This window comes from Mustela nivalis (genome assembly GCF_964662115.1).
Source record: "Mustela nivalis genome assembly, chromosome: 13".
Taxonomy (NCBI): domain Eukaryota; kingdom Metazoa; phylum Chordata; class Mammalia; order Carnivora; family Mustelidae; genus Mustela; species Mustela nivalis.
Genome location: NC_139032.1, coordinates 41,323,066 through 41,348,246, shown reverse-complemented (window position 1 = coordinate 41,348,246; position 25,181 = coordinate 41,323,066). Strand labels below are relative to the sequence as shown.

The 25,181-nt window shown below is 40.3% G+C and overlaps 1 protein-coding gene across 3 annotated transcripts in view; it reads left to right on the top strand.

Moving 5' to 3' along the window:
* The window catches only part of FREM1 (FRAS1 related extracellular matrix 1), a 187,797-nt gene that overhangs the window by 25,306 nt on the left and 137,310 nt on the right, over positions 1 to 25,181 (top strand). For all 3 annotated transcript variants that reach the window (XM_082695032.1, XM_082695031.1, XM_082695033.1), the window contains 4 exons: positions 4,483 to 4,980; positions 9,738 to 9,832; positions 12,079 to 12,380; positions 13,923 to 14,119. In XM_082695032.1, coding sequence (XP_082551158.1) covers positions 4,750 to 4,980; positions 9,738 to 9,832; positions 12,079 to 12,380; positions 13,923 to 14,119 — 825 coding nt within the window. In that variant the 5' untranslated portion in view covers positions 4,483 to 4,749. The remainder of the gene's footprint in view (positions 1 to 4,482; positions 4,981 to 9,737; positions 9,833 to 12,078; positions 12,381 to 13,922; positions 14,120 to 25,181) is intronic.

Sequence of the window (25,181 nt, the reverse complement as noted above, 5' to 3'; positions counted from 1 at the left end):
CAAGGTCCCTTCAAGAATTCAGCCGCCTTTCTGCTTCTGCATCTGAGTGCTTCTGCTGATTCTGCTCACTCCGTGGGTGCTTCCACTGGCATTCTGAGAGAGCTGTGGGCAGATGGATTCTAAGCATCTGATGAGGCCCTATGTTGGGACCAGAAAAGGGGCTTCTTGTGATGAGCTTTATCAGGGTGTTGTCAGGTAAATGTTGGTTCCCTCTGGACGTCATAATTTTGTATCAGAGTCAAGACAGTTACTGCCATTTAATTTGGGGGGTGGAGGTAAAAGGCCCATCATTGTCTACAAAACTTTGTATGATGCAGAGCCCAGATTTCCTTATCTATTGTTCTGTTCACTTGTTTGCTCTTCTCTTCTCCATTTGTTCATCCAAATCTTCTCTCTCCCCTCCTCGGCTGCCTTCTTCGAGTGAAAAATCAGAGCAATATTTTCCATGGAATGCCCACATTCTTGATGTTCCTCAACACCAAGAAAAAAAATACCAGAGCAAAATCTGAATGTAAATAGAACATAAGTACAACATACTCTTTTTGATCTTCATGGAGCTTAATTTTGCACACTTCACTCAAGCCCTCTGATTAAAGGATATTTGGTTTTGAGTTTGGAAATTGTTACTCTTGTGCCCTTCTTTTCTCTCAGTTGTGTTGCTTCAGGTTGTTTCCGAAATACTGGAATTCAGTTTTTATCGTTACAGCTTGTCTTACGATCCTAAGGAAGAAAAGAGTAAATGAAAATGTAAACAGAACATACTTGGTTTGACTTGTCCGGAATCCGACTCTGCCACCTTCACCAAGGGCCAAGTCCTGCCATTCGACTTGTCTCAAGACAAGCTTTCATCTTATTCCTTTGATGGATTTTGTGATAGTGATGCTTCATTTGTATGGCACTTTATCATTAGAGTATTTCCACATGGATTATTTCATTTGGTCTCACAGGGAAACTGGAAGTGGGAGGATGGATGGCTCTTCTCTTCGAAGAGGAAGCCAGTGTTCAGAAGAATCAAGCCAAATCTGGATTTTCAGAATTCAGGTCCACTCTTTCCATATCATTGCAGCTTAGGAAGCTACAGGAATAGATTTTCTCCTCCTTGTCTCTTATCTCTTCCTTGTGGTAAAGCATAGGATCTTGGTCTGTGTACTTCTAGGCTAATTAAGAACTTATTATAATATGATTAGAGGATGACCTATTGCCCCGTATACTATTAGGCAAGAAGGTACACTATTTAGCTGATTAGTGACTAAATTAAATTAATAGAAAAACTTGAAGAATAAGGTGATGATTAAAGCTATAATTACACTTCAGTCATGAGTACCAAAATAAACACCAAGTATCAGTAGGTTAAACAAGAAAAAAGTTTATATTCTCTGCCATGTAAAATTCTGGAAGAATGGGCTGGTATGGTGACTTCACTTTGCAAATGTCCCTTCTAGGCTCCTTCTAGCTCACAGCTTCGCCAGCCTGTGGTGTCGTCCTGGGCAACGAGATGGAGGAAATCATAAAGATAAATCCATGAATAAAAAAGATAAAAATTCTCACCTCTATGAGGGAGATGGTTACACACAATGTAAATAAGCAAATGTATTATTAGATGGTTTTAAGGACTAAGGTTGAAAACAAAGCAGAAAAGAATGCTGGGGATGGAGAGATGTTTTAAGGGAGTGGTTAGGTGTGGTACAGAGCAGGTGTTACATTTGATGAAAAACTGGGAGCCAGTGAGATAAGAAGGAGAATATGCGAGAGAAGAATGTGCTAGAGGCTAACAGCAAGTGGGAAGGTTCTGGATGGGAGCAAGAGAAGGCTAATCTTGACATGTTTGAGGAAAAGCAGAGATGTTAGTGGGCCTAGAGCAGGGGAAGTGAAGGAAAGGCAAACAGAAGAGCTGATGAGAGAAGTAAGAGAGAAACATGTTACATACATGGTTGCCTTATGGCTTTTACACTAAGATGAAAGGTCATTGGGGGTTTGGGGCGTGGAAGTGACCTAAGTAATATTTAATAGGATCTGTGGCTGCCATGCTGAAGCTTGGCTATCGGGGAGGCAAGAGGCAAAGCGGGGAAGTCAAATTGGATGCTATTTGTAGTCATCCAGCAAAGAATTGATGATACAGCTTGGCTCTCATAACAACAATGGAAGTGAGAAGTGGTTGGAGTCTGGATATGTTTTGAAGAAGAATGCATTCAATTTATATTGCCAAGTAAGCAGATTACTACAAACTTAGTGACCTAACACAAATTTCTTATCTCACAGCTGACATTGGTTGGGAGTCTGGTCACAGCTTACCTGGGTTCCTTGCTTCAGGCGGCAATCAAGGCATCTTCTCTGGAGGTTGGATGCCAGTCTTACCTGGAGGCTTGACTGAGCTCATTCAGGCTGTTGGCAGACTAGAACCCAGGGACGCTTATTTTTCAAGTCCAGCAGGAGAGCCTGGAGCCCCAGTCTGCTAAGACAGATTCTTTTCTTAAATAGTGTGACCATGGGAATGACATCCCATCACCTGTGCCTTATTCTGTTGTTTGGAAGCCTCAAAGATTCTGCTGTCACTCGATGGGAGGGAACTCCGGGATGCTATAGGCCGAAATTCTTGGAGGTCACCCTAAGTTGTGTCCATTGCAACAAACGAACAGGATTTTGTTGCGTTGTTTAGCAGTAGACTAAACATTGAGACAAAGGAGAGAACAACTAAAAAGTTGGATGCCATTAACTGAGATCGGGGCGAGGGAGAGAGGGAGGACCAAGAGCACAAATTTGGCAACATGAAGAATGAGATGTTCGTTAAACACCCCTAGGAAGATGTCACATAGGCAGTGCCGTATGGAATCCAGAGTTAAGGGAGAAGGTTAGAGATATAAATTTGGGACTCATTAGCATATAAGTGGTATTTAAAGCCAGGAAATGAGATCATTAGGGAGGAAGGGTAGACAAAAGCCAGGTCCAGGGACCCTAGGCTCCCCATGTTAAAAAGTCAGGGGATCTTAGAAAAAGCAGGAAAGGAGAAGGGAGGTGATAGTGAGATAAGAGGGATGCATGAGAGCCTGCTGTCCTTACGGCCTTTACAGGTTGATTTAATTCTTTAAAAATCTCAGAAAGCAAAGTTTTTCCCCTTACCTCTCCATTTTGAGAAACACTTAGCCATGCTCTTCTTTCTGAATGTGCTGCCTTTTTTTTTTTCCCCCTCGAGTGGTCTTAGATGTCAAACATGAATGGAAACCAGGTATGACTTTGTTGTGAAGGTTCAACAGCAAAGTTTACATTTCTGCCCAAATAAGCCAACCTCATTCAGCCGGATTGTGGACAACACCGTCAGTGGGAGTGTGGGAACAGTTTTAGTTTGAGATTGACGCCATGAAAAAAAAAAAAAAAAGAAAGACTGTTCTGTAAAATGTACACCCCCCTTAGATACCAGGTGACGTATGTCATGTACTACCTCAAAAGTGAATGGTTTCAAACAATGACAAGAGAATGAGTCCTCCCTTGGTGTATTGAACATGGGTGATTTTTTGTGTACACCCTTTCGTCAAACATTTATTTGAGTATCCTTTGGTTATGTACAGAAATTTGTTGAAATCATTAAAACGTTAAGACTTCCTATGGGCATAGTCAACCATCATTGGTCTACCCAACCTTAGCCTGAACCTGAGGATTTATTGCAATATGTTTTACTTGGCAGAGTCATATCTGTTATGGAACACAGAGAAATAATCTTGAAATTCTAAGTGGTGAAAGTAGAAACAAAGATTCCATTTGTGCAGATTCGGTGCGTTATGTTACAATTAATGTCATAGACAATACGAACATGTATGCATACACCGAGTTAGCTGTGTCTAGTCAAGCTATGTGACTTGATTCCTAGTCTTTTTGGTGTAAAAACAACACCCCCCCCCCCAAAATGTTCACTTAGAAAAATATCTGTTCTCCAATTTACACTCAAGAGTTTCTCAGGGTCTTCATTGCCCAGCAATGTCAGAGTTGTGTTCATGGGACAAATTACGAAGCTCGTTTCTTATTTGGGTCATGATGATTAAGAATTCATCAGTGTTTGAAACAGCGTGCAAATAATTCTGTCAGCTCTCTTCTACAGATTAGCTCTGGTCCTCATTTAACAGATGAGGAAACAGAAGCAGAGCTCACCTCCCAGGCAACCAAACACTGTACTTGGGGAGTGAGGCTGGTTGGCTCCTGTGGGACCACACAAGTGACATCCCCATGGGGCAGGGTGGGGGTGGCGGTGGGGGGCAGCTTTGAGTCCGGAAGCGGGAGTTACAAGCAGGGTAGTGAAATGGCTTCACTGCCTTTTTACATGGGCCTGGAGGTCAAGTTAGTTTATTTGTTTTTAATTTAGCTGAAATTATAGGCTGGTTGAAAGATTCCTTTGCCAGCAGGGATCTTTTGAATAGTCACACAAACCTTTTGGTCTCTCTCTCTCTCTTTCTCTCTCTCTCGCTTTCCTCCAACCTCTCCTCTCGTTTGCAGGATTAGAAAAGCACTTGGGAGGCACATTCATCTTGCCGGCGTTGTCAGGAGTGATCAGCGAGTTTTATTAAAAGCCCTGGGATTGCCTGAAAAGCCTCCTTGTCTGGCTTTGAAATGAAAGGGACATGTTAAGATCTTGGGGGCACATCGTCAGGACCCCTTGCCCTGCCCCTTGGACTATGAGCTAACATCTCTGGAGGAAGAACAGAAGCCCTCTTGTGTTGAAGGGATTTCACCGGTGGACAAACCAAGTTGGCCCCTGACAGCATGAGCTCTCTGAACTGGGGTGGGCCCAGTGCTCTGCTGCTGCTGCTCCTTGGCTGGGCCAGTCCCACCTTCATCAGCCTTAACCGTGGGATCAGGGTGATGAAGGGCAGCTCTGCCTTCCTGTCGGGAGATGACCTGAAGTTTGTCATCCCCAAAGAGAAAGATGCTTGCAAAGTGGAAGTTGTGATGAACGAGCCAATGACCCAAAGGGTCGGGAAACTCACTCCACAGGTAGGTCATTCCTGAGATTTTTCTATTCAGCCATGTGTGTGAATGTGAGTGTGTATGGGTGTGTGTGTGTGAGAGAGAGAGAGAGAGAGAGAGAGAACAAATGAAACCAAAGAGGGATGGGACAGCCTTTCAAAGGTTGGAGTAGGCCCTGTGTGGTGTGATATGATCAGTCTTTATGGGATTATTCTTGTCCCAAATGAGCTCATCCATTGCTAGTCAGGGTGCCTTTGGGTAAGATGTCAGGATTTCAAGATATGTTTTAGGCTACACTTGTGATTGCAGAATAGCACAAGTAAAACGTGAAGACATTTTTATCTGTTTCCATCACTAGAACATTCCGGGGAGTGGGAGGAGAGACATGGCAAGGAGAGGTGAAAATACTTCATTTTAAATATTCATTGTTTCTTCAAAAATGTCTGTAGAAAAATGTGTTCCTTTAGTCAAAATCTTGGAGACCTTATCATTTAAGAGTATATTAGGCACAATCCTTTTGTAGGATTATCTTCTAAGAGCAGAATAGAGTTACTGTCTAAGTCATTGGGTTGAAAAAAGTCTGTATTATCATATATTGTACTTGCCTGAAGTAGAAGTTTACCTCTATATAAAATAGGAAATTGGTTCTGGTTTCATGGCTCGTCCCTACTGTGGTTTAACTTCCTCCCAATGCAGACAATTTTGAGAATGTTCTGCACTGGCTGCTACTGCTGCTTCAGGAAACATGCACCATTATTTGTGAACCGTGAACATTAACTTTCTTCTCCATTTGGCTAAAGACTTTTATTCCAGGAAGTTACTCCACAGTGGTACTAGATGATGTGGAGACAAATGGAAGGGGACTTAGATCGATACTAACTCAGGTGGTTATTGCAAGCTGTTTGATTTACCGCTCTCAGAGGATAGGCCAGTTCTGAAATACATCACAACTCTGTGGTGGGTTTCTACTTAGGGAGCATTCCTGATGTGACAGCAACAAAATGTCTCTCCCCAGTTTCCCACGAGATTTTCTTTTGTTATTCAGAGCTTCTGATGGGCACCTCCGAACTGAGTACAGTAATGGTCCCAGCTCCTAAGGGGTTGTAGTCCCAAGTGTTTGGGACTTGCAGCATCTTTATACTTTCTCCCAACACCGTTTGCACTGCAAAAGTGTATGTGTGCATGTTTTAAGATTTTGTTTATAAGAGAGAGAGAGAGCATGAGCAGGAGGAAGGGCAAGCAGACTCCCTGCTGGACTTGGGGTCCATTCCAGGACCCCAAGATCATGACCTGAGCCTAAGTCAGATGCTTAAGGGACAAAACCACCCAGGTACCCAGTGGAAGTTTGGTTGGTTGGAACTTACAGTCAGGGAAAGAAGAGAGACCTGAGGTGGCTCATACCTAGATCCCACATGACTAAGGGCAATGAATAGGTGACATGAATAAGCTCAACTACAGAACATGGAGTCCTAACTACAAGGACTCAGTTTGTTAAAAGCAAATCCTTGGAGTTTTAGAGAGCAATAGAGGACCCTAGTCCTAGAACACCGGAGTCCGGGGCTGCACGGATGTATATGGGTGCCTTATCAAGAAATGAACTCGTAATTTGGTACCCTTTCCAATCAATATATTTTTAAAAATCATTCAGTATTTATTTAGAAGTGAGGTTGAATATTTTATGAGGGAAGAGAAAAAAATTTCTTCCTGGTTTATTATCTCTGGCCCTACGCGTGCAAAGCAAAAGCCCTGTTCTTCACCAGATTCTCCCTCCTTAGAAAGTAATTTGGGGAGAATATACTGTTCCTTAAGTCAGCCTCTGAGGAGTATCCTCTCCCTGTCTCAAATAGCCTATGACTCATAAACATATATATAGTACTTTCTCTGCAAATAGTGGAATTGTCTCCATTATTTATTTTTGGTGAAGTTTAATGGTGTTTGCCATCTGGCTGTCTCTGAGATACTAGAGAGCGAAAGAGCATCTAAGTGACTACAATCAGGTAAAACACTTATTAGAGTCAAGGGTTGTAAGAGATCTCCTAGTCATCTCCATTCCAAAATTTCTCTGATTTTAAGACAAAAATCCAGTTGCTAGAAAGAATATGGAGCAGAAACAGCGTGCCTGTCTGATTTAGGGATGTCTGAATAGGCAGGCCAGGGATGGGGCTCCAAAAAAGTCCCAACTTGTCTCAAGTGCTGTGGCTTTAAAATGAGAAAATGTTCAGTGAGCGCATTTCTGGAGGTAAATGTGGCATTTCAAATGGATTTGTATGGTCTAAAGTAAATATGTGACTTGTATCTTCTAAAATTTATTGTGTAGAAAAGGAACCCATTGAGCTGTGGAGTTTCATTACCTTTTTGTCAGATATTTGTACCAGAAGGAAATCTATGTATCCAGAAAACTTTGTTTCTCAAACTCCCGGATGATCTTCCTACTTTAGTATGATAATTTCAACAGAAACCAGATTCCTACATAAAGTCTGTTGTTTTCTCTTTTCTTTTTTTTTGGGGAGGGGGGTTGGGGGAGATTATGTGCTTATTTTTAATGCAACGCTTCCAAGGCTTGATTTCTTATGGTGTTTTTGAAATTAAGCATAGCCGAATGCGTGTGCATACACACAAAGCCTAAGCATTATTCTTTAATAGCACTTACCAGTAAGTTGAAAGCAAGGCTTATGTGAACCCGTTTCTAGTGAGATGACTGTATTAACAACACCCTGCTGTGTAATGAACAGTTTTATTTGATTTGCACAGAAAATGTTTTGTTTAACATCTGTTCAATTAGTGTTTTCATTTCATTACTGAAGTTTGTCTTAGGACCAACAGGTTCATTTTCCTATTGGATATTTGGAAAGGGATTTCCATTGGCGCACACCAGTACCTTCTGTTTAGATAACCCTCCTGATGTAGTCAATTAGACAAGGTCTGTGGCAATATGTTTTCCCCATGTTTTAGGACACAACTTCCTCACACAGAGCACTTCTCACACCTGTTTCAAAGCAAGACATTTCTTGGGTGGAAAATCCCCTCAGTTTAGAGCTGAGCTTGCTTTTTTGAATCAGAAATGCGGCCGTAAGAAAACATCTCTAGGTTGAACCAGTATACTGTCATTAAAGTGAGTAATGAATTAGGAATGTGTGACAATTTAATTATAAATTGTAATTGAAAAGCAGTTGAAGTGGAAAAAACCAAGGCTAGACAGTAATTAGAAAAGGATTTAGCTCTCCTTTGTTTTAGTTAGTAAATTTATGGACAATTATGGTTGTCGCCTTTTATAAAAAGAAAACATATTACGAAAATAAAACAGATGTTTCTTTTAACAAACCAGATTGTCTCTTTATCACCAGGACTATTTGTCAATGATATGGGGAAGGTCTTTCCTTTATCTCCTTCTTTGTTGTCAATTAAAAAGAGGAGCCAATGATGTCTGTGGGAAAAGATCATTTGTATTAGTAGTAAAGTGTTAGAGAGGATGATGTTGTCTGTAAATGTTTGAAACTGTGACAGAATGTAGGCTAAACACCATGAACTCAACAGTTATGGTATGGGGATACTTCAAGGGTATTTCTTAACACTCTGACAAGTCAGGTTGGGCAGAAGGAGAGTCATGGTGTGGTTGGGAGAGAAAATTCTTCTTTTAAGAATTACAGTCCCCTCCCGCCCCCCAAAAAAGAGAGTTCCCAAAATACAACGGTACAGTTTCCTTAATAGGGATTCAGTTAATTATAATTTTATTTGGATGGAAGAAATTACCTTTAGCTTGCTATTGGTCTCATCAACCACTTTAAAAAAAGATTTTGTTTATTTATTTGAGAGAGGGAAAGTGCATGAGCAGAGGGGGGCCAGGGAGGGAGAGGTGGAGGGAGAATCAGGCTCTCCGCTGAGCAGGAAACCCCAGGTGGGACTTGATTCCAGGACCTGGGGATCACAACCCAAGCTGAAGGCAGGCGCTTAACCACCCATACCCCCTCATCAACCATTTCTGCTGTTCGTAACCAGTAAAGCAGTCTTTTGCAATTATATGAGAAGCAGTTTGGGGCCACGTTTGGCTCTGATCAACCACAACAGTGTCTATACCCTGTGGCTTCATTTTGGAATATAAAAATGCTATTTGGAAAAGAAAGAAAGGAAAAGAAAAAGATATATAATCAATACAGTGTGTTTGTGTGTGGGGTAATGTGTACCTTTTCATGTATATGCACAGGTAGGCCTCTAATTCTATTGCTATGAACCCCTGAAGGGTGTGGGTGTATTATATTTTGATAAATGGAACCATAGTTTAAATATACTGGAGACTGTGAACAGAATCATTTTAAGAGATAATTACTCCTTAATATATCTGCTTGATCTGTTTGGATTATCATGGTTTAGATATTCTTTTTTTTTTTTTTAAAGATTTTATTTATTTATTTGACAGAGATTGAGATGAGATCACAAGCAGGCAGAGAGGCAGGCAGAGAGAGAGTGGGAAGCAGGCTCCCCGCTGAGCAGAGAGCCCGATGCAGGGCTGGATCCCAGGACCCTGAGATCATGACTTGAGCTGAAGGCAGAGGCTTAACCCACTGAGCCACCCATGCACCCCATGGTTTAGGTATTCTTAAAATAAGACACGTCTATAGAAGCAGGCTGGGAGCGGGCACAGGGGTGGGCAGAGATGGTGGTGGTTACAACATGGACACGCGTTCTAACAGACCATGGTTTCCCCAGGCGGTACTCTGCTGCCAGAAACATCTAATCTTGTACCAATTTTTTTCACAAGTATTTATCCATTTCTTCACGTGAACTAGGTCTTTGACTGCCATTTCCTTCCCAATGAAGTAAAGTATATTCATAATGGTTGCCCGATTCTTGATGAAGACACAGTGAAGCTTAGACTTTACAGGTAAGCAGCACACATAACCATTCTGTGTACTTCTTCAGGATTTTTCTATAGATTGATGTTATCATGAGGCTAGTTGCTAGATCCCAAACAAGCAAGTAATCAATAGAAATTGGGGACCTAAGTAGGTGAGGCAAGAATTGTCGATTTTCAATTATCTTTATTTGTATCATCTTTTCTGTGGAAAGCTTCTGTCCTGTTCCCCTGTAAAGTTCTTGTAGAGGTCACTCTGGTGATCTACCTTCCTGCTTATGATGGGAAATTAAAATTACGAAATACAAATTCTTAAAAAGAACTCAGAAAACATATTCCAAAATTGAATGCTATTCTTTATTTTGATTATCAGCTGCTCAGTTAATAAGAAGTCAGGTATGTCTTCTAATCGTAAGCATATTAAATGATAAAAATGTTTAAATAATCAGCTATAAAGTTAAGTACAGAGTGTCTGTGTGAGCCAGCAATTCTACTCTTAAATATATGTGTAAGAGAAATAAAAACCTTTATTTCCCCCAAAACTTGCACACAGATCTTTATTGTAGCATCATTCATAATAGCTAAAAATTTGAAAGAACCCAACTGATGAATGTGTGAACAAAATGTGGTGTATCCATACAATGGAATATTACTCAGCGGATGAAGTACTGATGTAGGCTGTAACATGGGCGAACCTCGAGACCATCATGCGAAATGAAACACACCAGACACAAAAGGTCACATACCTTTTCTAGAAAAGGCAAATTCATAAAACACAGAACGCAGATTAGTAGTTGCCAGGGGCCGGGGGAAGGGCAAATGGGGAGTGATCACTAACGGGTATGGATTTCTTTCTGTGGGAATAAAAACGTTCTGGAATTAGGTGGTTGTGAAGGTTGCACCACCTTATGAATATACTAAAAACCACTGAGTTGTATACTTAAAAATTAAGTTCAGGGTTATGGTATTGCTCACTTCATAGAGGTAACTGACAATGCAGTAGGCGGAGTAGGTTTTTTTTTTTTTCTCCAAGATTTTACTGACTTATTTGATAGGGAGAGAGCACAACAGGAGGAGAGGCAGGCAGAGGGCGAGGGAGAAGCAGGCTCCCAGCTGAGGGGAGAGCCTGACATGGGGCTCGATGCCAGGACCCTGGGAATATGATCTGAGCCAAAGGCAGATGCTTAACTGACTGAGCCACCCAGGCTTTTAGATAGGTTTTTGGAGTAGGCTTTTAGATAGATTTTTACGGCAGTTATGAATATCTGGCTGAAATATCTTAGTATGAATTTCCCTTAAGTACCACAGTACTATTGCAAAGAGTTTTGTAGAAGACACTAGCATGTTGAATCGTTCTACAGACACTTATAATCACTTACTATAACTCAAGGCCCAATGCTGGGCATAGGAAACACAAGAATGAAGATTCATGGATTTTTGGTGTTCATAATCTGATGCAAAATATGGTAGATAACTGTAATGTGAACAAGGGCTGAAAGAGAGGCTTGAACACAATGCTGTGCTCAAAAAATGAAATAGTACCCAGAGATTCTGTATCACCAACACACAGGGCTGTTTGATCTTTCTAAGGCTTTAGAGTTAAAAAACTAACCTTGGACAGCTTGCCTGGAAAAGCTGGTGGTTCTGGCTTCTCCCACTTCTTCCTTGAGTTTCCAAGGGGCAGGATAGGGGATTTGGCGAGCAGGGCTCAGTCAAAGCAGCTGCTGGAGGACATTCGAAAGAAAATATTTAGAGGAGCTGGAGGCAGAAAATCAGAGAACATGCTTATTCCCCTGTCTTCTCCCCATCAGCTCCCTTGGCGAGCTACTTGGCCTCTCTCTGCCTCAGATTCCCCCTCTGTAAAGTGGAATTTACAATGTCTCTCATAGGTTTCTGAAGCGCAGAAAGGTGTTGATGCTTCAGAAACTCCTCATCCTTTCACTCCTGAATAAAAACCCGATCCATAAATTACACAAGCTTGCTACTCAAATGACAGATGTGCTAGAAGTGAGACTCTGAGCTCCCAGCCATCATTACATATCAATGTGGATGATGGGTTTGAGAGAAGGTGTGGAAAGAAAGCTCATTGGTGAGGGAGATGGCAGATAAAGGAGTTGACACCAAGATAAGGAGAAGAAAGGAAGAGATCAGAGATTGGGAGTCGAGTATATAACAAAATCCAAACTCTATATGCGCATTTTATAAAGTCAGTCTTTAGATACCGGAAGTGTACCTGAGCTCTGCTAAACATTGCCTTTGCTTTGTTCTCTCCACAGATTTACTGAGACTGATACCTTCACAGAAACCTTTATCCTGCGGGTCTATCTCCTCGAACCAGACTGTAACATCATCCGTAGGAGTAACAATGTCCTGGAGGTGTCTGAATTCTATGGCCTTTCCCCAGCCATTGATAAGAACCTCCTCAGATTTGATTACGAGAGGACGGCTGGCCTGGAGTGTACGGTCAGGCTGGATCCTGTGGGAAGCCGGCTGCCAGCCCACGGTCAGATGGTCCTGCTGGAGCCTCGGCCAGAAAAACCTCGTGGAGATCAGCCACACAGTTTTTTCCCTGAGACTCGTATGTACCGTGTTCTTTTTTGTTATTTTTTTTTTTTGAAGATTTATTTATAAGCAAGAGAGGCAGGGAGAGGGAGAAAGTGAGAATGATGGGAGAGAGGGAAAGTGGGAGAGAATCTCAAGCAGACTTCCTGCTGAGCTTGGAGCCTGATGTGGGGCCGGATCTCACGACCTGAGCCAACACCAAGAGTCAGATGCTTAACCGACTGAACTACCCAGGCTCCGCTCATATGTATGTTTTAATATGTACCCAAATGTTAATAGAACTGACAAAAACATCTGTTAATATTCATCTTCTATTTTGACAAAAAATATCTTATATCTTTGATATTATAACTGGTTGAACAATGTTGGCTAGTGGTTAAGAGTATGGACTTTGGAATCAAAGTGACCTGGGTTTGAAACAGCTTCTGCTCTTTATTTCCTAAGTGATTTTAGGTAACATATTTAACCTGGTTAAGTCTCTGTAAAATGGGCAAAGATAGTAGCTGCTCCCCAAGTTTGTGGCCGATGGAGTAAATGAGTGGGCTTCACATGGTGTCGGGCCCATAGCAGGTGCTCAGTGATGGTCAGCTGTTATTCACAGTGGCAGTGGTAGTAAGAGCAGCTGGTGCATTTATTAAGTATTATTTGATTACAAATAAGTTTGACGTAGAGCAGGTGGCCATTAGCTGTGGTTTAAATCAGGAGGAGTTGATGGATGATGTCCCTTCTGTTACTCATCTAATCGGTGTATTTTGGGTACCTCCTCTGTGCATAGTAATGTTCTAGGCACTAAGGGAAGACCAATAATCACAGTCATAGTGATACCTTGAATTTGGGCAACAACTTACAGCTAAAGGTATGTTTGCACATGAACCCTCCCATTTAGTGTTCATGACCATCTGGCTAAAAATTAGAACACTCATTTTATACAATAGGGAAAGACCACTCGAAAAATAAGTGGCCTATGGGTATCACCCTACACGACTGTAAAAAGAAGTTGGGCAAAGAAAGAGACACACTCTTGAAGAGATGATGGTGGTTTTTAATGGGAGAGAGCAGGTTGGTTCAGGCTATCAAAGATTACTTAAAGGAGGGTTTAGTAAAAGGACTAAGGGGACCTGGAAAGGTGTCAGGACTTGGGGGTGTGATGAACACAGTGGGGAGTGAATTTCAGCAAGTCGAAGAGCCTTGGAGAGAGTGCATGATGGAGCCATGGACGTGCATGCTGTGAAGGAAGACCAGCACTAGAATGTGGAAAGCCTGTCTTGACCCAGTGGCCTATTTGTCAGGGATGTTCAGTCACCAGAACATGTATTTTATTATTTTTTCTTTCAGTGTAACATTCTGTGGGCAAGGATCTTGGGGGAGAAAACGGGTCAACCATTCTTTTCAGGAAAAGAAGTTATAGGGTTATTGAACAATGCCATCCCCCTCTGTGAATGATTAGAGGGTGTGCGTGGGTATTCCTGAGGCAGTCAGGATCCACGGGAGGGAGGATTTTTAAAAATTTCACATTCATGCTCAAGTAGCTGTCTTAACTCAGTGCTGTACATTCTAGAACTGGGAACAGAGCTGAGGTGTCCAGGTGGAAGCTGTGCCCTGGGACTGAAGAAAATGGGAAGTGCCAAGGTGAGCTGTGAGGAGTTCCTGCTGATGGGGCTTCGCTATCAACACACAGATCCCCCTTCTCCCAACATCGACTACATCTCCATCCAGCTGGACCTCACAGATGGCAGGAGCAAAATCGTGTACAAGGTAGAGTTGGGGCTTATGTGTCTGTGTCCCCAGCTGATCTGTAGCGAGAGGGCCACTCGTGCTGGCTGCCACGCCAGGGACAGCTCCTGTGCTACCATGGGTGGGACTGCCTAGTGACTCATCAGAGCTGCAGAATATAAGTATATAATTTCCCTTCCCTGCCTCTCTTCTAGCTTTGCCCCTCTAAGGCAATGGAGGAAGGTCTGGTCTGGTCACATGCGACCCTTCTTACGCCTCTTCCTTCAGTTTTCTTAAGCTTGACAATTGGTCTTTTGGAGCACCCTCTCTTCCAGGCTTCATTTCCCTCCATCTTGGTTAGAAACTCTTTTCGCCTGTTAGAGGAAATGAGGGGGTCCACAAATCAACTAGGCAAGGCTGTGGGAGACAAAGAGCAAGTCAGTCCCAGTATTATGGGTATAGTGGTTTATATCCTTTTTACTCTTTCAGACTGGGAGATGGAAGACCAGGCCATCAAGGAGACGGCCCAAGGCCCCCTCCATCTTTCAGTCTCTTTCAAATCCCCCTGCCCTTTCTTCCTATTGATCTCTTCACTTTGAAATGAAGGTAGACGATGAAATCAATTTATATGAAATATTTAACACCCTACTGAATTGATTCATGTACTCTGTAATTTGTTTTATTTGGGGCAACTGTGTACCAGCTGAAACAGCTTAGATTCTGTGCTGACATAAGATGATCCAAGATTAGAGTCATGAGAGACCTCCATCTTTCAAAATTTGACTTCTCACAGGATTTCTCCCAAGAAAGTCAGATATTGAACATTGTCACTCCCAAGGAATGGATAAAACACAAAATGATAAGAAAATGACAAGACAGGATCAGAGAATTATAGAATTGAGATAAAAAAACAACCACTTTGAGATGGTCTGGTCAAATCACCTGGTGAATTTTCAAAGATTTTTAAAAAGATTTCTGAGTCTAACATTAATAGCTAAGAGCATGAACCCTGCGCCCACTTTGCCTGGGTTCAAATGTGTGTTTAACTAGCTATTTGACTTGGATTTTATGCCTCATTTTAATAAATCTTAAAATGGAAATAATGGAACCGACTTCTTAGAGTAATTGAGAGAAATAAATAAGATAAAAGGCAGTTGGTGCAAAGCCTAGCACATAGTAAGCATGGGGCGTATTTTGCTAGTTAAAAAAGCCACCCAGGAAAAAAAATGGATCATCAGCTAGGTTTGGAAACAACTGGTGTAGCCCAAACAACTTGTTGTATAATGGTGATCAGAGAAATCATATACCTTGCACATACATACACAGCTGTTTTATGACCGAGTCAGAACTAAATTCTAGGTCTCCTAACTAGAAGTAGATGTCGTCTTGTCTTTGTGACACAAAAATATTTTTACTTTTATCTTATTTTATTTTGTTTTATTTTGAGAGAGAGAGAGAGAGAATGAGTGGGGACGGGGGAACACGGAAAAGAGAGAGAATCTCAAGCAGGTTCCATGCTCAGTGCAGAGCCTGACACAGGGTTCAATCTCAGGATCCTGAGATCATGACCCAAGCCGAAATCAAATTAATTGACTGAGCCACCCAGGCGCCCCAAACCTTTCACTTTGATTGACTTATCTCCATTAAAAAATGTATATACTCATTTTTCTTTCTGACTGATTTTTTTAAATTTATTTTTTATTTATTTTCAGCATAACGGTATTCATTATTTTTTTCACCACACCCAGTGCTTCATGCAATCTGTGCCCTCTATAATACCCACCACCTGGTACCCCAACCTCCCATCCCTCCGCCACTTCAAACCCCCCTCAGATTGTTTTTCAGAGTCCATAGTCTCTCTTCCTGACTGATTTTTAAATTTTACTTCTCTATATTGAGTTAGGGCTTTATTGTTTATATTTTTAGATCAGTTTGATTGGGATTTTACCCCATAAAATGACCTTCTTGTTTTATTAATTAACCTGCTCCATAGTCAGTTTGGCATCATAAAACATTCCTTTATGAATATCAAAGTAATATGTTCACTGCAGAGAATTTTTTTTTTTTAAGATTTTATTTATTTATTTGACAGACAGAGATCACAAGCAGGCAGAGAGGCAGGCAGAGAGAGAGAGAGGAGGAAGCAGGCTTTCCGCTGAGCAGAGAGCCCGATGTGGGGCTCAATCCCAGATCCCTGGGATCATGACCTAGCCGAAGGCAGAGGCTTTAACCCACTAAGCCACCCAGGTGCTCTCAGAGAATTTTTTTTTGAAAAACACACAGAAAGCAAAATAAGAAGAAAACGAAATGAGCTCTGTTTCTCCCACTTTTTACACACACACGTATGCACCCTCATGGTCAGGAGACATGCACACCAATGTTGGTTTTGTTTTATGTGACTGAATTTATACTATATTTGAAGATTTTGAATTTTGTTATTTTATTATTTTTATATTTGTACAGTCCATCCTCATCAAGTGACTAAATGACTATTTCATCCATAATTCCTTCTAGGTTCTTAAGATTTTCTTGTTTACAGTTGCCTTTTTAATCCATCTGAAATGAATTTCATCATATTGTGAAACACAGGAACAGTTTTTTTTCTCCAAGTAGTCAAAAATTTAAGCACTAGATTTTGAATAATGAAACTGTTTCTCATTGATTTTTGATGCTTCTTCTATTGAATAGAAAGAAAGGCTAGCTCTGTTGTTTCTTAGATATACCTCCTTATTTCTGTGCCAGTATCAGTTATTCTAAATATAAAAGGTCAATAATACACTTTAATATTTTACAGGCAAGTTCTTCCTTATCACTTGTCTTCAAAGTTTTCTTATCCATTCTCACCTAATCTTAGTTCTCAATAAAGAATTAAATCATTTATTTCCATTAAAGTAAATGCCTATGTATTTTTATCAGGATGGGATTAAAACTATAAATTATTTTGGAAATAATTGGAATATTAGAACATTAACCACACTGAGCACTCTCATCCAGAAATGAGGGACCTCACTTCATCTAGGCAAATATTCTTTGATGTGTTTCTGTAAAATTTGCAGTTTTCTTCATGTAAGTTGAGCACACTTACTAGTTCAGTCCTAGGCAGTTTGCTTTTGAGAAATTACTGTGAATAGACACTTTTCCTTCCATTATATCTTCTCATTGGTTACTGATGATAAATAGGAAAGCTATTTTTGGTATAATTTTCTTTTATGTGGTTTCTTTCTTGAATTCAATTATTCTAAGAATTTTTCAGTTCTTTGGGCTTTTGAAGACCATAATTATGTCTTTCACTAATGATGATAATTTCGTCTTTTCTTTTTCAGTAATTATTCCTCCTTTTTTTTTTTTTCCTCTATTCCCCACTGGTTTGGCCAGAATAATATTAAATATAATGATGCTTATAAGAATACTTGCTTGTATATTTTATCAATCTTAACTGCCCACCCACACTGTCCTTTTTTGTGGGGAGGGGTTTAAAATTTAAATTCAATTAATTAACATATAATGTATTATTAGTTTCAGAGGTAGAGGTCTTATCTACCTCTGTGATTCATTAGTCTTATATAATACCCAGTGCTCATTACTTCACATGCCCTCCTTAATGTCTAACTCCCAGTTACCCCATCCCTCCCCTCCAGCAATCCTCAATTTGTTTCTATGATTAAGAGTCTCTTATGGGGGATGCCTGGGTGGCTCAGTCATTAGGTGTCATGATCCCTGGGATCGAGCCCCACATTGGGCTCCCTGATCTGTGGGAGCCTGCTACTTCTCCCTCTCCCTCTGTTTGTGTTCCTCTCTCTGTGTCTCTCTGTCAAATATATAAAATCTTTAAAAAAAAAAAAGGATCTCTTACGGTATGTCTCCCTCTCGATTTCATTTTGTTTTATTTTCCCTCTCTTCCTATACCGTCCTCTGTTTTGTTTCTTACATTCCACATATGAGTGAGATCATATGGTAATTGTCTTTCTCCGATTGACTTACTTCACCTAGCATAATACCCTCTAATTCCATCCATGTCTTTGCAAATGGCAAGATTTCATTGTTTTTGATGGCTGAGTTGTATTCCATTACATATATATACCATATCTTCATTATCCACTGATCTGTCAATGGACATCTGGGCTCTTTCCATAATTTGGCTATTGTGGACATTGCTGCTATAAACATTCAGGTGCACATGCCCCTTTGGATCACTATATTTGTATCTTTGGGGTAAATACCCAGTAGTACAGTTCCTGGGTTGTAGGGTATCTCTATTTTCAACTTTTTGAGGAATCTCCATATTGTTTTCCAGAGTGGTTGAACTACTCTGCATCACCAACAGTATAGGAGGGCTCCCCTTTCTCTGCATCCTTGCCAACACCTGTTGTTTCCTGATTTGTTAATGTTAGCCATTCTGACTGGTGTGTGGTGGTATCTCATTGTGGGTTTGATTTGCATTTCCCTGAGGCCAAGTGATGTTGAACACTTTTTCTTGTGTTTGTTGGCATCCAGATAGGATGTCTTCTTTCCAGAAATGTCTGTTCATATCCTCTGCCCATTTCTTGTTGGAATTATTTATTCTTTGGGTGTTGAGTTTGTTGGATACTAGTCCTTTATCTGGTAAGACATTTGCAAATATTTTCTCCCATTCTGTTGGTTGTCTTTTGGTTGTTGACTATTTCCCTTGCTGTGTAAAAGCTTTTTTTCTTGATGAATTTCCAATAGTTCACTTTTGCTGTCATTTCCCTTGCCTTTGGCGATGTGTCTGTGAAGAAGTTGCTGTGGCTAAGGTTGAAGAGGTTGCTGCCTGTGTTCTTCTCAAGGATTTTCATGGATTCCTTTCATGGTGTAACAAAATGGTCTGGTTTCAGTCTTCTGCATGTGGCTGTCCAATTTTCCCAACACCAATTTGTTGAAGAGACTGTCTTTTTTCTATTGGATATTCTTTCCTGCTTTGTTGAAGATTAGTTGACTATAGAGTTGAGGATCTATTTCTGGGCTCTCTACTCTGTTCCACTGTGTGTCTGTTTTTATGCCCATACCATGCTTTCTTGATGATTATAGCTTTGTAATATAGCTTGAAGTCCAGAATTGTGATGCCACCAGCTTTGTTTTTCTTTTTCATCATTCCTTTGGCTATTTGGGATCTTTTCTGGTTCCATACAAATTTTAGGATTGTTCCAGCTCTGTGAAAAAAAAATTGACAGTATTCTGATAGAGATTGCATGGCTAGGTAGCATAGACATTTTCACTGTATTTGTTCTTCCAGTCCATGAGCATGGAATGTTTTTCCATTTCATTGTGTCTTCCTCAATTTCTTTCATGAGTGTTCTATAGTCTTCTGAGTACAGATCCTTTGCGTCTTTCTTTAAGTTCATTACTATGGTTTTTGGTGCAAATTGTAAATGGGATCAATTCCTTAATTTTTCTTTCTTTTGTCTCATTGTTAGTGTATAGAAATGCACTAATTCTGTATCCTCCTGCTTTGCTGAATTCCTGTATGAGTTCTAGCAACTTGGGGGTGGAGTCTTTTGGGTTTTCCACATAGTTTATCATGCCATTGCAAAAAGTGAGAGTTTGACTTCTTCTTTGCAGATTTGGATATCTTTTATTTCTTTTTGATGTAAGATTGCTGAGGCTATGACTTCTAGTACTATGTTGAACAACAGCAGCGATAGTGGATTTTTCTGCCCTGTTCCAGCCCTCAAGGAAGAGCTCTCAGTTTTTCCTATTGAGAATGATATTTGCTATGGGTTTTTTGTAAATGGCTTTTATGTTATTGAGTGATATTCCCTCTATACACTGTGGAGAGTTTTAATCAAGAAAGGATGCTAGACTTTGTCAAATACTTTTCCTGTGTCTATTGAGAGGATCATATGGTTCTTATCCTTTATTTTATTAATGTAGTGGATCATATTGATCGATTTGCTGATGTTGAACCAGCCTTGCAGCCCAGGCATAAATCCCACTTTGTTGTGGTAAATAATCCTTTTAATGTACTGTTGGAGCTTATGGGCTAAGATCTTGCTGAAGATTTTTGCATCCATGTTCCTCAGAGATATTGTCTATAATTCTTTTTGGTGGGGTCTTTGACTGGTTTTGGGATCATGGCAATGCTGGCCTCACAGAATGAGTTTGGAAGTTTTTCTTCTATTTCTATTTTGAAACAGCTTAAGAAGAAAAGGTATTAGTTCTTCCTTAAATGTTTGGTAGAATTCTCTGGAAAGCCATCTAGCCCTGGACTCTTGTTTTTTGGGAGATTTTTAATTACTTTTTCAGTTTCCTTGCTGGTTATGGGTCTGTTCAGGTTTTCTATTTCTGCCTGTTTTCTGTTTTAGTTTAGTTTGGTAGTTTATGTGTTGCTAGGAATGCATCCATTTCCTCCAGATAGCCTAATTTGTTGGCATATAGTTGCTCATAATATGTTCTTATACTTGTTTGTATTTCTTCGGTGTTGGCTGTGATCCCTGCTCTTTCATTCATAATTTCATTTATTTGGGTCCTTTCTTTTTTCTTTTTGATAAGTCCGGCCAGGGATTTATCAATCTTATTAATTCTTTCAAAGAACTACCTCCTAGTTTTGTTGATCTGTTTTACTGCTTTTTTCTATGGTTTCTATTTCATTGATTTCTGCTCTAATCTTTGTTAATTCTCTTTTCTTGCTAGATTTAGGTTTTATTTGCTGTTCTTTCTCTTGCTCTGTTAGGTGTAAAGTTAGGTTGTGTATTTGAGACTTTTTTCTTTCTTGAGAAGGGTTTGTATTGCTATATACTTCCCTCTCATAACCACCTTTGCTGCATCCCAAAGGTTTTGAACAGATGTGTTTTCATTTTCATTTCTTTCCATGAATTTTTAAAAGTCTTCTTTAATTTTCTGGTTAGCCCATTCTTTTTTCAGTGGGATGCTCTTTAACCTCCATGTATTTAAGTCCTTCCCAATTTTCCTTTTGTGATTGAATTCTAGTTTCAAAGCACTGTGTCCAAAAATATGCAGGGAATAATCCTAGTCTTTTGGTACCAATTGAGATCTGAGTTGTGACCCAGTGTGTGATCTCTTCTGGAGACTTCCATGTGCACTCGATATGTGTGTTCAGTTGCTTTAGGATGGTATGTTCTGAATATATCTGTGAAGTCCATCTGATCTAATGTGTCATTCAAAGCTCTTATTTCCTTATTGATTTGCTGCTTAAATGAGCTGTCCATTCGTGAGTGGGGTGTTAAAGTCCCCTACTATTATTGTATTATTACCAATGAATTTCTTTATGCTGTTATTAATTGATTTATGTATTTGGGTGCTTCCAAGTTGGGGGCATAGATATTTACAATTGTTTAGCTCTTTGTGTTGGATAGACCCTTTATGTATGATAGACTGTCCTTCCTTATCTCTTATTACAATCTTTGGTTTAAAATCTAATTTGTCTGATATAAGGATTGCCTCTCCTGCAGCTTTTTTTCTGAAGTCCATCAGCGTGGTAAATGGTTTTCCACCCCCACACTTCCAGTTTGGAGGAGATTCATCTGAAACGAATCTCTTGTGGACAACATATTAATGGGTCTTGCTTTTTTACCCTTCCAATATCCTTTGTCTTTTGATTGGAACATTTAGCCCATTTACATTTAGAGTAACTATTGAAAGATATGAATTTAGTGCCATTATATTAACTGTAAAGTTACTGTTTCTGTATATTGTCTCTGTTCCTTTCTGGTCTAGGTTACTTTTGGGCTCTCTTTTCACTTAAAGGATCTCTTTTAATATCTCTTGCAAGGCTGGTTTCATGATCACAAATTCTTTTAGTTTCTCTGTGTCCCAGAAGCTTTTTATCTCTCCCATTTTGAATGACATCATAGCTGGATAAGTATTCTTGGCTGCATATTCTTCTTATTTAGCATCCTGAAAATATCATACTGTGGATAGGTTTGTTTCCAATCTAATGTTTCTACTCTTGTAGTTTATGGACCTTTTGTCCTGAGCTGCTTTCAGGTTTTTCTCTTTGTCTCTGAGATTTGCAAGTTTCAGTGTTATATGGCAGGATGTTGACCTATTTTTATTGATTTTGAAGGGGGGGGGGTCTCTGTGTCTTCTGGGCTGGAATGCCTGTTTCTTTCCCCAGATTAAGGAAGTTCTTTGCTATAATTTGCTCCAATATACCTCCTGCTTCTCTCTCTTCCTCTTCTTCTTGGATCCCAATTATTCTAATATTGTTTTGCTTTATGCTATCATTTATCTCTCAAATTCTTCCCTTTATCTCTCTTTTTCAGTGGTTATTCATCTCTTTTTTTCTCAGCTTCTTTATTTTCCATTATTTGGTCTTCTATATCATGAATTATATCTTCTGCCTCATTTATCCTAGCAATTAGAGCCTCTGTTTTTTATTACATCACATTAATAGCCTTTTGATTTTAACTTTATTAGATTTTAGTTCTTTTATTCCTCCAGAAGGGGATTCTCTAGTGTCCCCTATGCTTGTTCCATACCAGGTTTGGAATGTATTTTGGTCTGTTTGTTAGAAGAAACTGTATCCCACAATTGTAAAGAAAGGAAAACTTATGTATACATAAAATAAAATTAAATACAATGAAAGTATAGAATGTAAGTATAAAAAGGAAAATTGTAAAATATTTTTTAAAAAGGAGTTAATACATTTCCTTGGGGGGAGACAAGATGGTGGTGAAGTAGGAGGCGGTGCCCTTTCAACCTGTACCCTAAAGTGAGCTGATTACCTTCCAAAGAACTCCAATCACCCACGAATTCAGCCTGAGATCAGAATTATACACGTTTGGTTCTCTACAGGAGCAGAAGACGCCAGTGGGCAGGTAAAGCGAGTGGGAACATCGGACTGCTATCAGAAGATAAATAAAAGGGGGAGGGAGCCACCAGAGCTGACCCCTTGGAAAGTAATATCCCAATAGGAGAGTCCCTGCGTCTGGAGACCAGAATTTACTTAGAGTCTGGTAGAAAGCACTCAAAAAGAGCAAAGGATCACGGTTGGGGGGGGGGGAATTGTGGGAATTGGGGCAGTTAGGGACAGGGGTTAGGGACAGGGGCTGAAGTCCCCAGACCCAGGACAGCCAGCCCTGGTGCAGAGCCAGAGAGAGTGCAGCGGAGAAACCAGGTCTTGGTCCCTGAGCCACCAGCATGCCTGAGAGCGCATGGAGTCCATGGGGCTGGGAGGCTCGCCAACTGGCAGAAGCACAGACTTTTTACAGTCTCCACGCTCGCTCTGTGCCCTGCTATCAGAGTCCGAGTCGGACCCCCTGCCCTCCTCTGAGAGAAGTGTGCACAGGCACCAGTCTGGTGCTCTCAGACCCGGAAAGACCAGGCACTCCCAGCCCGGGCCAGCGGGAAAATCTCAGTGTGCAATTGCTGCCTGGAACCTCTCTGGCGATCTGGAGCTGCCCAGACAGCTGCCGCTGCCGTGGTTTTGGATACAAGCAAAAAATCCTGCGTCCCCAGGGACCACGACTCGGAACCTGTTCTGCCTGCTGCCAAGGGGGAATATATTTGGGCTCTGCAGCCAGACTGAGGCTTCTCTCTGAGAGTGAGGTCAGGGTGCAGTTTGCTTTCCTCTAAACATACAAGAACCATCAAAAGCGGTCAAGGCGAGAGAAAAAAAAAAAAAAAAGTGAACAAACATAAAAACCTCCAGAGACAAAAGCCTGAAAAAACCCAGTTTCCTCAGAGCCCACCCCCTTGAGGGGAGAGGAGGACTTAACTCAGAGAACATCATTGACTGAAAACCCACGTGGCAGGCCCTTCCCCCAGAAAACCAACCAGGAAAGAAAAAAAAAAAAAGACGACAAGACAACTTTTATTTTTAATTTGTTCCCACTATTCTGGCTCATTTCTTTTTTATATAGATAATTTTTTAGCCTATTTACCATCACAGTGAGATGTCCAGTATATCAAATTCCATAATAACCTTCTAACCTGAACTTTTTGATACATACACCTGTGTTTTTCTTTTGAATTTCTATTTTTTAAATTTCTTTTTTTTTAATTTTAGTTTAGTCTAGTTTATTTATTTTTTATTTTTATTTTCTAATATTCATATAGAGTTAAACTTCAAGGTAATCCCCTTTCCCCAATGAATGCTACCCCTATAGGTAAACCAATTTTTAATCCCCCTTTATCTTAGAAAAGTTGAGTCCTTTAACAAAGATATTAAGATACATCCAGGAAGAATCAAAACAACCTTCCTCGCCCACACTGAGAATTTATAAACACTCTCCCATCTTTTTCTTTCACCAGTGTTTCTGTGTTTTTGTGTTTGTCCTGATAGTATATAAATCTTACAGTTGGGGTTCTTTTTGACAAGGTTCGTCCTTTATTTGCATATATATATATATATATATATATATATATATGGGTTTTTTTTTTTCTCTTGTCATATACTTTTATCAGTCTTATCTTACCTTGGGGCCCATTTGGGCTGAACCTTCTCTTTTATCTTCCCTTTCTTTCCTGTCTCTCTCTTATTCTCTCTCTCTTTTTCTTTTCTTTTTTCTCTTGTTTGGGTGGGAAATCCTGATTGTTCAGAAGTGTTCCAGGTTGCATCTTGACTGCACCATGGTCGATACATCCAGCTACATCCGTTCAACCATCTCTCACCAAAATGACTAGGAGGAGGAATGCCCAACAGAAGAAAAATACAGAGGATGGGCCTTCTGCAACAGAGCTAATGGCTATCAACATAGACAATATGTCAGAAAGAGAATTCAGGCTAACAATTATCCAGGCAATAGCTAGGTTGGAGAAAGCCATGGATGACCAAACGGAATTGATTAGGGCCGAACTGAAAGCAACCAGAGATGATGTTCACAATGTTAAGGCAGAGCTAAAAGCTACCAAGGATGAGGTTCACAATGCTCTCAATGAGTTCCAATCTAAATTCTCTCAAAGCTAGGATAACTGAGACAGAAGATAGAATTAGTGATCTGGAGGGCAAACAGATAGAAAGGATCAGGAGGAAGCCTGGAACAAACGGCTTAGAAGCCATGAAAACAGAATCAGGGAAATAAATGATGCCATGAAATGTTTCAACATCAGAATTATTGGAATCCCTGAAGGGGAGGAGAGGAGAAATAAAGAAGCCTAGAAGATATAGTGGAACAAATTCTTCATG